The sequence below is a fragment of the Sceloporus undulatus genome, chromosome 1, assembly GCF_019175285.1.
Source record: "Sceloporus undulatus isolate JIND9_A2432 ecotype Alabama chromosome 1, SceUnd_v1.1, whole genome shotgun sequence".
NCBI classification, from domain to species: domain Eukaryota; kingdom Metazoa; phylum Chordata; class Lepidosauria; order Squamata; family Phrynosomatidae; genus Sceloporus; species Sceloporus undulatus.
In genome coordinates this window covers 164,943,278-164,959,726 of record NC_056522.1, presented here as the reverse complement: position 1 = coordinate 164,959,726, position 16,449 = coordinate 164,943,278, and the positions used below count along the sequence as shown (strand labels likewise).

General features: G+C 41.6%; 1 protein-coding gene across 1 annotated transcript in view; it reads left to right on the top strand.

Annotated features, from left to right (window-relative positions):
* Positions 1-3,037: 3,037 nt before the first annotated feature.
* Positions 3,038-16,449, top strand: part of BARD1 (BRCA1 associated RING domain 1) — a 93,625-nt gene continuing 80,213 nt past the window's right edge. Inside the window, exons 1-3 of the mRNA XM_042445042.1 lie at positions 3,038-3,304; positions 6,270-6,326; positions 14,905-15,050. Coding sequence (XP_042300976.1) covers positions 3,147-3,304; positions 6,270-6,326; positions 14,905-15,050 — 361 coding nt within the window. The 5' untranslated portion in view covers positions 3,038-3,146. The remainder of the gene's footprint in view (positions 3,305-6,269; positions 6,327-14,904; positions 15,051-16,449) is intronic.

The following is a 16,449-nucleotide window of genomic DNA, read 5'->3' as shown; positions in this document are numbered from 1 at the left end:
AAGAAAAGAGATGCCACCTAAACATTAGGAGGAACTTCCTGATAGTAAGGGCTGTTCTCCAGTGGAACACACTCCCTTAGAGACTTTCTTTGGAGGTCTTTAAACAGAAGCTGGGTGGCCATCTGTCAGGGGTACTTTGATTGTGAATTCTTGCATGGCAGGGGTCTCTTCCAACTCTATGATGTTATAAACAACTGTTAGTATGTATGTGGATGGGAACTGATACGTATAATCAAGAGGAAATCAATTTCTCTAACAGGAAAGCATTTAAGATGTTAATGGTGGGGGAAAATTGTGCTAATAAAGATGGTGTAGTTATAATATATGGAAAAATGGCTTCCTATATAGCTGATTTAGTGGTGCAAAGCAGTGCAGGAGGATGTTAATCCATTTTATCTTTCTCTTCCGATTCTGTAGTTACTGAAGGCAAAAACAAACGCGACTGAATCAAAAAGCTGTAAATATTGCTACCAGATCATATGAGAACTTGGGCTCGAAGAGGCTTCTAAGGAAAGCCAGTAACCCAGAACTTGGGAACTGCAACAGAAAGTGCCACTTACATGCACTTGATCTTTCAACTTGGGGCACGACTGTTACTTCCAGGAATGCAGGCTCTTAAAAGACATGGTGATGCATATCCAAGAATCATACAACTGTACAACAGCCTTGCTGCTGTCGATTGGTTTTTAAAGCTGTAACCCTATGCCTGCCTGTTTGGAAGCCATATCCTACTGAATGAGAGATCGAATTATTTCAGCTGTGAGCCTTGCTAGGCAATTCGTAGTTTGGGATATATGTAAGCATAAAATTGCTGTTCACTTGAATGGGCTCCAGTGATCTAGCCTTCCGATATCACTTCGGCTGCAGATCAGTTGCATTTCTCAATATCCTAACTTGCAGTATTTTATCACTGGGAATGCTTGCTCCTCAGCTCTTCCCCGCTTCATTGAAACAGCAAACACTGTAGCAATGGCATCATTCAGGCGTTGTGGGGCAGGGGTTCAAAGCGCACCAGGTGACATCCTAAGGTGTTCACTTTAACCACATGAAACTATGGCCCCATACAGACAGGCCAAAATAAAGCTGCTTCAGGTCACTTTGGAGGTATACTCTTTAAATGATGCATGCATCTTAAGAGTCCAGAAGCCATGCCAAACCCACAATCCAGTCCTAAGGACTGGAGCGCAGCTTTGGTGCAACTTCCAGACTCTTAGGACACATGCATCATTTATGCAGCATGCCTCCAAAGTGACCCAAAGCAGCTTTATTTTGGCAGTCTGTATGGGGCCAATGTAACTACATTTAAGCTGTGCACATGCTATTGTAATTTAAAAGTGGGAGGCACGCTGGGTTGCCGTCCGTCTCTGAGACACTGACCATCATTATGAGCATCGGACTATGACTCTGGAGACCAGGGTTTGAATCCCCGCTCGGCTATGGAAACCCAGTGGGTGACTTTGGGCAAGACGCACTCTCAGCCTCATGGGAAGGCAATAGCAAACTTCCTCTGAACAAATCTTGCCATGAAAACCCTACGATTGCCTCTTAGGGTCACCATAATTTCTGTGCTACCACTCCCAGGAATGCCCACACATGCACAAGAAGTGCTTCCCATTTGGAAACTGCCCCAATCCCTCAACCACCTGAATCCAGCCTTGTGGGGAATTCGCATACGTTCCCAAAGGGGGAAGACTGTTTTTGGAAGGGCTTCATGTGGCCTCAACCACTGGTTTTGCCTCTCATTGCTTTGCACTGATTTCTAGCAGTGCAAGCTGTCAATCAATCAATGTGCAAGAACAGCTCTATGGCAATTTAAAGCAGGGCCACAACTCCGTCTAAGAATGAAGCAGACAGTACAGCAGTGGGCAGAAGAATATCAGAAGAAGGATCTCTCCATGGACCTTTCATTTCAAGCTTTGCAGGGGCTGCAGTGGTTGCCAGGGTCTGGACCTGGAAGGGAACCTTCTGTGCAGGATCATAGCATTTTCTCAAATGGGATCATTGTGTTACAGTCATATGAATAAGAAGCACCAACAGCAGTCTTAGCAGGGCTTTTGTTCGTTTGTTTTGAAGGACTGTGGCTCAACAAAATGATAAACTTGAAACACAATGTGCAAGTTTTTTCAATCCAGGCAATCAATCAATCAATCAATTTCTATCATTTATCTATTTGTATGTATGTGTATATATATATATATATATACACACTGTATATATATATACACACACACACAGTATGATAATTATATATATTCAGTCTCTCTACTATCTATGTATCTATCTATCTATCTATCTATCTATCTTCTGATAGACAGATATTGACATATATAAATATATATAGACATTGACAGAATATATATATATATACACACACACATATATATATATATGAGAGAATATATTCTGACATAGATATTGACAGACAGACAGACACACACATATATATATGAAGTAGATAATTATATACTGTATATTCAGTCATCTATCTATCTACCTGAATATATATGTGTGTATACACACACACACACACATATGAGAGTGAATATATTCTGACAGATAGATATTGATAGACACACATACACACATATTGATAAACATTGGCATATACATATATGTATATATTCAGACAGAGATTGACACACACACACATATATGAGGTAGATCAATATACAGTATACTGTATATTCAGTCATTTATGTATCTATCTGAATATATATATGCATATATGTATGAGAGAGAGACAGAGAGATAATTCTCCTCTCCGGGCCCCACAACAAACTCCAACTCCCAGAATTCCATAGCCACGTTGAGCCAGACTTAAAGAGTTAAAGCGGTGCGAAACCGGGTTTATTTCTGCAGTGCGGACGCAGCCGCAGTTTTATCGTGGCCCCTCTCTGACAAGGAACAGGCTCAAGCCCTGACAGATACACTTCCCTAGCATGGGGCCAGAGGGGAGGGGGGCAGTTTAAAGCGGCCTCGAAGCGGATTTGTTTCTGATGCGTTGTGGGCTGGGCCTCCGAAGCCGCCCCTCCCGCCCCTTTCCCGCTCAAAAGGGACGAAAAAAGGGCGCGTAGAAAGATCCTCCGCTTCCTTCCTTCCGGAGAAGAGAAGGGCTCCTTGCTGCCCTGCCTCCATTTTGGGGCACTATGAGGAGGCCTGCTCCGCTCGGGCTTCGCTCCGGGAACCAGCCCTCCTCCTCTGCCAGGATGCAGGGGGGAAAGGAGGAAGAGGAGGCCGGGGAGCAGTGGAAGGAGACCCGGGAGGCCCTGGGGAGGCTGGCGGGGAGCCTGCGCTGCTCCCGATGGTAATCCTCCTGGGAGGGAGGCAGAGGGAGGAGGAGGAGGAGGAGGATAGTGGCGGCGTGGTTCAAGCCCTTTCATGGGGCTTCCTTGGCAAGAGGGGACCCTGCCATTGCCTTCTTCCCCTGGGGAGGCTGAGAGAGTGTGACCTCTTGCCCCAGGTCCATTCCAGTGGCTTTCCATGGCTTTGCGGGGGGATTTGAACTCTGGGCTCCCAGGGTCCAGCATTCAAAACACTACAACACACTGGTTCTATCTATCTAACTCTATCTATCTATCTATCTATCTATCTATCTGTATCATAGAATCATAGAGTTGGAAGGGACCAGAAGGGCCATCCAGTCCATCCCCCCATCTGCCATGCAGGAACTATCTATCTGTCATCTATCTATCAATATTTATATCTATAATCTATCTAATATATATCTATATCTATATTTATATATAATTAATATATATCTATATTTATCTATAATCTATCTCTATAATTTATCTCTATCGCTATCTGTTATCTATCTATCATTTATCTATTTATCCATCTTTTATCTCTCTCTCTCCCTCTCTCTGTCTATCATCTAGGGATATCTGTGTTGGCCATATAGTGAATACAATAACATCCAACCAATGATACCTTTATTGGGCCAACCAAAATGCACAATTACATGTTGCAAGCTCTCAAAGTCGCACTGGCTTCTTCATCAGGCAAACAGGAGAAAGAAATGGAAGATGTTAGTCATAATAGGCCTACGTCTTACTGTTTCTGGTCCTAGTTCAGATGGTAGATCTACCCATCATCCATCTATCGATCCATATCTGCCTATAATCAATCTATGTATCATCTATATATCTCTATCTACCTATCTTCTATCTAGCTATATCTGTATCTATCATCTATCTATCTATGATTTAAGGGTAGCCATTTTGGCCATATAGCAAGTCCAGTAACATCCAAACAATGATACCTTTATTGGGCCAACCAAAATGCAGAATTATACATGATACACTTTCCAAGTCACACTGGCTTCTTCTTCATTAAGCAGACAGGAGAAAGAAATGGAAGATATTAGTCATAGGCCTGCATTTTCTGTTTCCGGTCTTAGTTCAGATGGTAGATCTATCTATCTACCTATCATCTATCTATCATCTCTCTCATCTATATCTATATATCTATCAACTATCTATCAATCTATCTGTATCTATTGCATATGCTCCAAAGACATCCGAGGAAGTAGACTGAAGTGCTGCAGTGTGCGGCTGCTGTGGCACTAACCCAGGGCATACAGGGGCGACATTTAGCCACCCATCTCTATAGCCCCACCGTCTTTCAGATAGTCTGGATTTAAGCCATACTGGGCTTTATAGGCCATATGCAGCTTAGATTTGAAAGTATCTCCCCATATGAACCTACCAGAAGCCTAAAACCTTTAAGGGAAGGATTTGTTTTGATCCCACCACCATTATAGGCTCACTTGGTGAGGACATAAGAGAGTGAGCGTTCAGTGGCTCTTGCCAAATTCCCTCTTCCCTGCTCTCATTTCACCAGCAGGCAATTTTTTCCCCTTATTCAAGCAGGTTTATAATACCTAATTGAGTCCAGAGAGCCTTCTTCTTGGGCTGTTTGCTTTGCTATGTTTTTAATGGTTTTATATATTTTACTTAATATTTCTAAGGCTTTAACATTAATGTAGTATTCTAATTACGTTTTAAAATCATATTGTTTATTGTTGTTGTTCCTAAGCTTCTTTGGTGAGCCGCCTTGGGTCCATTTTGGGAGAAAGGCAGCATGTTGAATGAATCAATAGATAGCCACTATTTGACTTGTGCCTGGAAATGAGCTAGTAGCCAGTGAAGCTGTTTCAACAGAGGAGGTATATATGCTCACTGTAATCTGCCCCAGTCAGCAACCTGGCTGCAACTTCTTGGATCTGCTGAAATTTCTGAACAGATGCCAACCTCAGATTTCAGGGGGAGTGCACTCTGGGGAGTGCAATCCCCAGAGCTGAATCTCTGTTTCTCTATCTGCCTTTCAATTGTCTCTGTATTGCCTGGATTAAGCTTCAGTATGTTTGCCTTCATCCTGTCTTGTTACTGGTAACAGTTACTCATTTAATACTGAAACAGCTTTTTCTGAATTAGATGCAAAGGAAAGAGAGAGACACTAACAGCATGGTGGACAGAACTGAGCCTCCAAGAAGGCCCAGAATCGTTGTAAAATAATGCCTCCCAAGTCCCATCCCAGCAAGGAAGCCCAGAGGGTTAATGATATCAAAAGCTGCTGAGAAATGTGGCAGAACAAACAGGGATTCCCCAATACTTTTGTCCACTTCCATGTAAATGTCATCCACTAAGGTGACAAGAACCATGTCCATCTCGTAACTGGTCCTGAAGCCAGACTGAATGGATCTAGACAACCTGTTTTACCCAGGAACCCCTGAAGTTGGGTGGCCACCAAATGGTCTGAAACCCTATCCAAGAAAGAGATATTGGAGACTGGCTCATAGTCGTCCCACCCTTGCCGGTAACAGCCTCACCACAGCCTCTTTTAGGCAGGATAGAAAGCCACCTTGCTGCAATGAGGCTTTCACTATTGCCCTTATCTGCTCAGCCAGTGCCCTCCTGCTGCTTTTATAAGCCAGGAAGTGCATGGATCCAGTATGCACTTGTTGGTTTTCACCTCTCCAAGGATGCTGTTCACATCCACAGGCTGCACAATTTGTATACCATCCAATAAGACAGGAAAAGCAGGAGCCAAGGTCATACTTTCTGGACTGGTATCAACTACAGCACTCAAGTCAGAGCAAATCTGAGTGATTTTATCTGCAGTGTCATACAAATGCTTAATGGTGGGCTATTAATGGGAGCGAGATTATTAAAATAAATAAAATACATAAGTTAAAAGTGGAAGGAAATATATACCACTAACCTTTGTGATTGTAATACTGTATCTTTCTGTATTTTTCCCCTTGACAGTGATGACATTTTGAAGAAACCTGTGAACCTAGGAGGCTGTGAGCATATCTTCTGCCTGTAAGTCATATCTGTTGAGAAAATGGCTCTTGTAAATTCCAGAATGGCTTGCTCCAATCTTGTGCCCTAAATCTTTCCGGAACATCTGAAGACCTTCTCATTGCAGTGTGCATTTTAATCTGTGGTTTTATTCTGCCAGTTTCTTGTCTTTTAATTTGTGGCTGTTTTGAAAGGAACTGCTTCTCTGTTTTTGCTTTATTTGTTTACTTTTCCATGGTTTGGGTTTTTATTTTAATCTCTGTAATCTACTTTCTGTGCTTTTAAAACAGAAAAAAAAGGTTATCCTGTCTATAATGATATCTCAGCCTGTGAAACAGTCATTTTCGTCAGCCAACTATTCTTATAGGCTGTAAAATATAGAGCACTGCTAGGTGTAAGAATGAATGGTTTGGACAATAGGATGAATCACTGTAATGGTTAGCAGCTGACTAATGAATTACATGGTTTAGCAGTTGTTTATCCACTCAGGGTATTGCCTAAACAAAGTAATTCCAAGTATTTGCGTCAAGACCTATTCCAGATTGCATGAGAGCATGCATATTTCTAAATCAATACAAAATCATCCAATAACAAAAGGTGTCAGCCATCTGGCTGAATATATTCTTTCTCCTACATGCTACTCTGGTTTTTCTGCTGTCCCAGGCATTAAACCTTTGGTTTAACTTCGAAAGTACTCTTGACAATGGCATTGTTAAGATGCATTTAAAGGGAGGGGGGAGTGAACATTGAAAACGACTACACTAAAAGATAGCAATTAAACCTAGTCTCTAAGACACCTGGCAACATTTATCATCACTCCTTTTGTGGAAACTTTCCAAAATGACTCCAGCTGCTGCTCTTTCTTTTTGGCTTTACTGCTAAATTGGTGAGAGAGCGCCTTCCCTGTTTCCTTAAACCACTACACATTTTTAATTGTTGCTGATGCCTTTTTGCTAGGCGTGTGGGCATCATGAGAAGTACAGAATACCTTCCGTCTTTCCACAGGCATACAAGAGTTCTTGACACATGTTTGATGACATGCAAATGCAGAAGAGCTTGTGCTCTCAGAAGATGGAAGTGAAAGAAAGCTGATGTTCTAGGGTGATGGAAATCTGTGTTTTTAAATCTGTAACTGCTTTAATTTTGTAACTAATCCTGAGTCCTAGTTCTGGGCTGAAAGGCAGGATGTAAATAAATACCAGTTAAACCAGTGTTTTTATTGTATTTCTTTTTTGTCCTGGGTGATAGTTGGAGTTCTTGATCTTTCACCATCTGGAGCCATGGAAAAGAAGATCTGACTGGGTTTTTGAACTATCTCAACAACATCTACCCAAACATCCAATTCACAATGGAAAATGAAAAGGAAGGAACATTGCCATTCTTGGATGTCCTGGTCATCCACAAACCGAACCAACGTTTGGGCCACACACAATATGCAGAAAATCTACACACACTGACAGATACCTATACAAGAACTCCAACCATCACCCAGGACAAAAAAGAAGCACAATAAAAACACTGGTAGACCGGGCAAAAAGGATTTGTAAACCCCACTTCCTGGAAGATGAAGCACCTAAACTGGGCTCTACAGACTAATGGTTATTCTAGCTCAGACATCAGAAAGGCTGCCAGATCCAGAAAACACATAGGAGTGAAGTCAAACAACCACCCAAAGGGATGGTATTTTTACCGTACATCAAAGGAATCACATAGGGAAAGTGGTGAGGAAACACAACCCTCAAATGATCTACAAATGGACCAAGAAAACCCAGTAAATGCTGCGCTCAGCAAAGGACAGGAGAGACTCTCTCACAGCCACAGAAATTTATTGCTTACTGTGCAGCTGTGGACAAGTCTACATAGGGACCACCAAATGCAGTGTTCAAACACGAATCAAGGAGCACAAGAGACACTCCAGATTGGGTCAGCCAGAAAAATCAACAGTAGCAGAACATGTTATAAATCATCCTGGGCATAAAATGCTGTTTGAAAACACTGAAATTCTGGACCGTGCCAACAACTATCAGCTCAGAATGCGCAGGGAAGCCACTGAAATCCACAAACACCTAGACAGCTTCAAAAGTAAAGAAAAAGCTCTTAAAGTTTAGCTATCAGTCCTGAAAAACACCAAAATCAAGACCCAGCAAATGAAAACCACCCAGGGTTTCCCAGCAGACAATGTAATTAAATAAAACACCCTGAGGTCTTGATGTTCAACCACAGAACAATTTACACAGATTAACATGTAAATCATTACCTCTCAATCAACAGTATATATACCCCACTCTCTTCCATGCCAGCATTCTCTGAAGATGCCAGCCACAGCTGCTGGCAAAACATCAGGAATAAACTCTTCTAGAACATGGCCACATAGCCCGAAAAACCCACAAAAAGCCCTACACAAAACTTCTGTTTTGAGAGCTAGTTTTCACCCACATTGTTTTTAATTTAGAGTTGTAATTATAGTGTAAGGTGTGGACACCTATACTTAAATGAAGAATGAAGTGTGTTTTTATTCAGACTTCTGCAAGACGTAGTAACTTAATTGATCTATTTAGCTCTGTATTATCAACAGCAGGCGTGGGACTGTATGCATCCTGGGACCATATGTGATCCTCCAAGGCTATTTTGTTACACTGCCCTTCTGGCAAACAATAACATAAAATAAAGATGAAGTGTCTCTCATGGAAGCCTCCAAGAGCGACAATTCATTTGTTAAATAGGTTGCACAGACCCCTTCATAGCTTAGTCGGTTTTAATATGTAGTTTTTAATCTTACATTGTTTAATCTTGTTTTAAGGGGGTATGGATGTATTTTAACCTGTTGTACGCAGCTTTGATTGCTTGGCAAAAAGCGGGATAGAAATAAATTTTTTATTTATTATTATTTATTGGTTAACTTTAAAAAAATGTGTTGGAAAAAAAGTGATAGTCTTCTTGTCAGGTTGTGGGCCTCAGAGGGCTTTATGGGCAAAGCCATGGGTCCTGGCCTCGCCTCATTCTTGTTTTGTTTTGTTTTTTTGAGGGGGGGAGGACAATATAAGAAGTGATTTGAAAATATTTCTTTCATTCCCAGTACTCTGAATAGCTGAAGCAAAAACGTAAAACAGGCATGGGTTCTTACCCCTATCTCTTTAGCTGAGGGTTCTTGGCTGTTTTTCAGCTAACCTCTATCTGGAGGTCGCTCTCATTAACTTCTAGCTCCATAAACCCCCAATTTGTGATCATCAGTATAGCACAGATAGATACATTTAACATCAGTATTCCTCTCAAGCACTCTTAAAATTTCAGGATATTTAACATGAAACAATGAACAGGCAACGTAGTACACTTGTCCCTTCACATTTGCGGCTTTGACATTTGAGGATTTGCTTATTCACGGATTTTATTAATATGCTCTCTCTAGGAATCTAGGTCCTCCAGTGCAACTCAGTGTGGTCAACTTTAACCAAAGGTTGCATGGAAGGACCTAGAGATCCCTAGAGAGAACTTATTAATAAAATCCACTAGGCATTTGTAACTCCTCCAGTGCTAATCTATGGTCAGTGTTTGGCAGATGTTGACCACAGAATTGCACTGGAGGACCTAGAGATTCTTAGAGAGGTGTTCTCCCAGGTAAAAACATAGTGTTTTTTTTTTATTTGCGGTTTTCCCACATTCACTGGAGTCCTGTGCCCCTAACCCCAGCGAATGTGGAGGGACAAGAGTACTCTTTTAGGCTATTTTATTAATATAAACATAGTAGCATGTGTGGGGGTTGAGGGGTCAAAGGCCCAGGCAAAGGGGCGGCTCCCTTAGTGTCCATGGAAAACAAACACACATGCAGACGAAGAAATTGCTGTTGAACAAACTTTACTTCCCACCAGGATTAACTTAAAGCTCTCCTTTACAATAGTATAACTGAACCAAGAGTTCTTAAGTTCAAGATGTCATGACATTTGTTGCACCTCCTTTTTCTTGATAGTTGTCCTTCAGGGGCCGTTATCTTCCGGGTGCAGAACTTTCCTGTAACACTTATTGGGGAATCCTTCATCGGCCTTCTCTCGTATGTCTGACTGGGGACCATGCTCCAAGCATTCCCCTTGAGTGTCCCACCACATGCCTTCTAATCCTCTCTGGGTTTTTTGGCTTTTGGCGGCACTGGGACAATAATACACACACACACACACACACACACACACACACACACAGTCGGCCCCCTGTATCCACAGATTCTTATCCACCATCCATGGCTTGAAAATATTCAAAAAATATAAAGATTCCAAAAACAAACTTTGATTTTGCCATTTGATATTATGAATACCATTTTACTACAGCACTGTTTATAGTGAGACTTGAGCATTCACGGATTTTGGTACCCACGGGGCATCCTGGACCCACTCTTTGTGCGTGTGTGTGTGCATGTGTGTACACACACATACTCCTCATAGGGAAATACATGGACTTCTCATTGTCTTGGCAAAATACCTCATAAACATTATATTGTATGTAAGGAATCCAACATATCACATCCTAATCATTTTAGGAGGCAGTCATGTAGGCTTGCATTGGTAAAGAATTAAACCTCTTACATAGCACTATAACATAATGATATGCTGAGGAATTTTATATATCATCTCTTGTACCTCTAAATAGGCACCCATGGAGAAGATCATAACTTAATACAGGACTAATAGTCCATATAAGATTTAGAGAAGAGGTGCTCTTGTCTCACTCTTTCTCTTTCCAGCATTCTGATGTTATTTACCAGCCAAGAACAACATCAGCAGCATAAAGCATAAAGTTTGTCAGAGACAGCTCGATGTGAAGGCTGTCATAAAGAGCCTATCTTTGTGTCTTGGAAGGTAGCTTTCATATTGTGTGAGAGTTGAGCCTAACTGATCCCCACTAACTCTCAAAAAAGGCCCATTCCAGATGGGCGTAAAGTACGTCCCCAGGACGTACTAGGGTTAGGAAAGGGTGTGCTTTATGTACAAAATGGCTGCAGCCGTTCCACACGGGCGCTGCCATTTTGATGTAGCAGACGCGTAGCGTCCGCATGTCGCGTGGTGGCAGTGACGCCACGAGTGTGCCATTGGGCACTTGCGGTGCCACTTGCGGGGCACAGAAAGAAGCGCCATTTTTGGGCTTCTTTTTGCTCCCCAAGGGAGCTGCACGGTACGGAAGTTGTGGCTCCCTTGTGGAGCAACCAGCAGCGCCGGCAGACCGCCGCTTTCAGGTGGTCTGTAACGTGCCAAAGATTTTTCTCCTCCTGTTGGAAATGAGATTTTCCTGGACCCTAATTAACCAATTTCCCAAGAGTGTCACTGACCACTGTTATTCTGGTTACTTGTGTTCAGATGATTGCATCATGTATGACTCATTTTGATTTAGGACTATGGAAACAAGTTTGCCTTCAGTTTTCTTGTTTATTATTTACTCTTGTCTCTAGACTCCTTTTCTTTATCTTTTCTTACATGCATTATATCTTATAATTTGGGTTAAGCAGATGAATAGCCAGACTCAAATAGTAAGTCTGTACTTTTAATACTTTATTGTCTATCACACAGACATTTTATTTTTTACTCTGAAGACTGCAGTCATTCTCATTTTCTTTTCATCTTCCAGTATACAGGTTCCAGGGGCCTAAATTTTGCAGAATATACACAGAATAGAGCATCCAGCCTATAGCATAATACTTTGAGGGTGTATATCTTTTCACTGAACATTACTAGGTAATCCAACCATAGGTAGTAGACATTTCTTTCAGAATCCAAACACTGTCGTTTATCTCTTAATGTGAAAGCCGAATTGTTCCCGGAGACTCCCAAAGGTTTGTATGCCTTTCAAGGAAAGATCAGCATCTGGAGGAGTTGGGGGTGGGAGCTCCTGATTGACAAAACTCAACAGTCTCTTCCTGAATCAGCAGATGATTCAGTTTGCATTTTGCAGCTTGCTTTTAATAGACTTTTTTTTGCTTCCCCAAGTATCTAAGAAACTCTGGTGCATTTGTTCCCCAGCGGTTACATTAAGCAGTCTTGGATAAACAGCTGTTCTAACAAGAAGAGATCTCTTGGCCTGAAAGGCAAAGCTCTGTTCTGCTCTTTGCCCTTGTTAATAATTTTGTGGTTATAAGGGATAGCTGATTCTGTGACTGCAATAGTCTTGACTACTTCTTAGAGTAGCTTAGTCAACTGCAGTTAATTTCGAAACCTAGTTTGCTGCAGGTCAGATCAGAATAGTAGTACGGAGTGAACTCAACATGTCTGAAGAAGGGAGGGAAGTGTGAGATGATTATGATGCATAAGGGAAGTGTATGGAAACAATGCAGTGACAGTAATGGGAATCCAAAGGGTTCTGTGGCCACCATGGTCTCTTGCTGGAGGTTGAAATGAAACTGGTTTCCCTGGCACTGCTATTTGGGCACAGGCAAATTCTGAAAGCTCACTATAGCTGGTAGAAATGAGGCATGACACACCTCCCAAAGTCAGGCACGTTCTGACCTTTGAGTTTGTCCTTGAAATACTTGGCTTTAAAATCACTGTAGTAGCACCAGGAGTTTCTAATGGAGGTTAAGACCTCATTTAGACCTCACTAGAGGGACAGAATCTTGCTGAAAATCTAAGCTTGTAGCAAGCAAAGCATGTTTTTGTTGTCATTCTCTGCAATATTCATTTTGATGTGCCAGCTGATTACAGTACTTTGGTATCAGCCATATTTACTCCAGAGCCCCTGTGTGCCAATTTTTTAAAAAAAGAAAATATATAATGCATATAAGGTTAACTTTCCTCCTTTATGTTACCGTGGGGTTTAAGCTTAATCTAGGGCATACTATTTTATCCAAAACCTTAAGAAGTCCTGTGAAAGATCAGTTGTCTCATCCAGGATGTATTCTTGCAGAAACCAAGTGGAGACCTCTGGGAAGCTCCTAAGATTTTTATGGGCAAAACAGCAGATCCTACTTGTATTACCTAGCAATTGCTGTTCATAAATATATTCAATTTCCAATATTGGAGACACCAGACTGCTTTTACAACTGGTTGCCACTGATAGCTTTATCCTTTCATGGATTTTCTAACCCTTTGTAAAGGTTGGTGAGCCACACTGTACAGTATCTTGCAGTAGCAAATTCCTTAGTTTAACAGTGCATCTTCACTGGAGGACCCTGGGTTCTAGTATTCCACTGTCTCTGTGTTGTGCATTACACCTTTAGTGTCATAGCAAAATAATTTCTATTTATTATTAAATAGATAGAGGTTGAAACTGTGATAATAGGCTCTCCCATTATCTGGGCAACACAACTGAGGGATAGTCTTCTGGGAAGATTTTTTCCCCTCTATGTAAACAAAGAGTTAATGATGTGATGGTATAAGCTGCACTTATTGGAGTCAGCTTCATGAAGAAGTCATGGTCAACAGAGGCAACTGCCCAGTGAGCTGGCCAGTTGGGCAGAAGAACAAATCTTCATTCTCAGCAGAGGTTATAAAAAGCCACAAGGTGAAAAGAACAACAAAGGGACTCTTTGAGACAGGAAGCTTCTGTTCCTCCTAGATTCCTAACTATCCCCATGAATATCAAGGACTCCAAATTCTATCTGTAGTAGAGAGTAGCTAGGGAATAGTTTAGCAGTGTGAGGACTGATTTTTATTTTGTGATCTTTGCTGAATGTGATCTACACTATTCTATAAATGTGTTTGAAGGGAAGGTGCCCTTTATCTTTTGTTTATGTAGATTTCTTTCTGAGAATAAAGCTTTCCCTTATAGTCTGTCTATCATTCACACTCTTCACTGGCGGGAGGGAAATCTCTGCAGTCAGAGGTGGAAATTGCAGTTTTACCCAGTAACTTCCCACTTAGGTTACTAGGAAAGAGGGTTTGAATCATTGGGTGATGGCAACAGCTGTGCTTATATGGCCTCCAAGCATCCCAGCCTGCTCAGGTAGAAGCCTAAGGGAATCCACAAGGCTTCAGAGAAACATGCTCAAATCATTACTCTAATAATTTTATTGCAATGTGTTAGTGGAGCATTATTGTGCCATGCTAAACCATAGTTTAATGTGACACAGGCAGGCAGGGGTGAATTTGTTCCTATTCTCTTACACTCTGTTCACTTAGGTTTTGTAAGCTTTTACTTTCATTTTTAATTAACTGCAGTTTGCCATGCTGTCTGGACTTTAATTATAGTTAATGCTTAAAAAGGTAGCTTTAAAAACAGTGGTTCAGAATTGGCACGAGAAACAAAAAATACAGGTTTCTGAAGCTATCTTTTGGATTGAGTGGGTGGAAGAAACATGGATGCATGAGGCTCATTGAAGCTTATTTTTATTAGTGTTGCACTAATTTGTAGTCAATCATAATGTGCAAATGTGGTCAATCATTCAGATTATTTGACAGTCCTAACTATCACTTACTAGGTGGCAAAACTTGAAATCTAGAGTTTTATCTTGTTGCACCAAATGTCTGCTAACCTCTCATTCATTTTAAGTAAAATTGAAATGATTGTCTTTGCTTTTTTCTATTCTTCAATATTCATGTAAACAGTTTTTTCCATCTCTTATGTTATGTTTTTCATCCTTCCTGGTCCTCCATTTGATAATCTTATGGTTATATTTCCTTTTCAGAACATGTGTAGGTGACAGCATTGGCACAGCCTGCCCAGTGTGTCACGTGCCAGCCATGGTACGAGATGTGAAGGTGAACAGGCAGCTGGACAACATCATCAAACTGTATAGCAAACTGCAGAGTCTTCAGGGCAGGGACTTTTCAGGTAAGCCAAACAAAGGAATGTGCCTATGTGTAAGATGATGAAAAGAAAGAAGAGAGGGACTGGAGGTTGGGATGATAAAAAGACAGGTTTCTGAAAGACAGTGTAATGCAGGCCAGGGGATTTTACAGCAGAATATGAATGACTAAGCTTCTCCTTTCTCAAATCCATTGAGGATCTTCCTTGAAATAGAGGGGAAAGGCTAATGCAGTATTTATATCTGCAATTCACCAGAATCTCTGCTGAATTTAAATGAAAATGTCACATTTTGCTGGTGTCTGTTGGACTGCTACCTGACACATTAGTGTAAAATAACAGGCTTTCCAAATTCTTGTGCTTCTTTAAGGCTCTCAGAGTCAGTTTGCCCATTAGCTGTTCCAAGCAAGGACCTGCTTCCACAAGTCATTCTCCTGCTATGGCCACATAAGTCCTGTGGTTAGGTGGACTTCGTAGATGTTTTCTATATTGTGGGCATTTGGATTTTGATGTCAACAAACATAGTTTATAGGTAACTCAGTATATTATACATCTGTATGACATGTTTCCAGTTATGACATCACTTTAATAAATGAGATGTGGCATACTGCAAAATAGTTGTGGCCAGTGCAGCATAATTGTTTAAGTATTGCACTGCAACTCTGGAGACCAGGGTTTGATTCCCACCTTGGCCATGAAACCCACTGGGTGACTTCAGCCTCAGGGGCGGTCAATAGCAAACTTTCTCTGAACAGATCTTGCCAAGAAAACCTCACAAATATATACCGTATATGCTCAACTACAAGTCGACCTCATGTATAAGTCGAGGTCAAGTTTTGGGGCCAAAATTAGGGAGAAATGAGGGTGTTCTGGAAAGATTGAGGCCTTGACCAAGAGGGGAATTCTTCGCCGGGGAGAGAGTGGAGGTCCCAAAGCTGTGAGGAGCCCGGGAAAGAAGGTTTCCTAGCGGAGTTCTCCCACCCCCGTTCTTCACCACCGAGTTTGTCCAAGAGATGTTTGAGGCTGGGATATTGGTCACGGGGAGCATTTCATTGGGACCTTCAGGGAAGGTGCTGGCCTGCCCAAGAGGAGGACTTCGACACTGAGGCGGACCTGTAAAACTCCCTAATCACTAAAGGTCTGGGTGAAGTAACAGGGAGTCAATTGTTGTGTTATTAGTTATATTACCTTTTTTTGTTGTGTGGAATTATTCACCATCATGGACCCCTCCAAGAAACCTGGAGCTGGGGGCGTCCCCTGTGGCCCTGCTACACCTGTGGATAAGTTGAGGGTAAAACTTGGAGGCTCCTTCAGTGTGTGTATGTGTGCTTATGGCAAGAGTGACTCTCATTGAGCTTTTCTTCATCATTTCAGCTTTCGTTTCAGTCAGACATGCAGGTGGGAGTGGGACTCTTAAACAAACAGC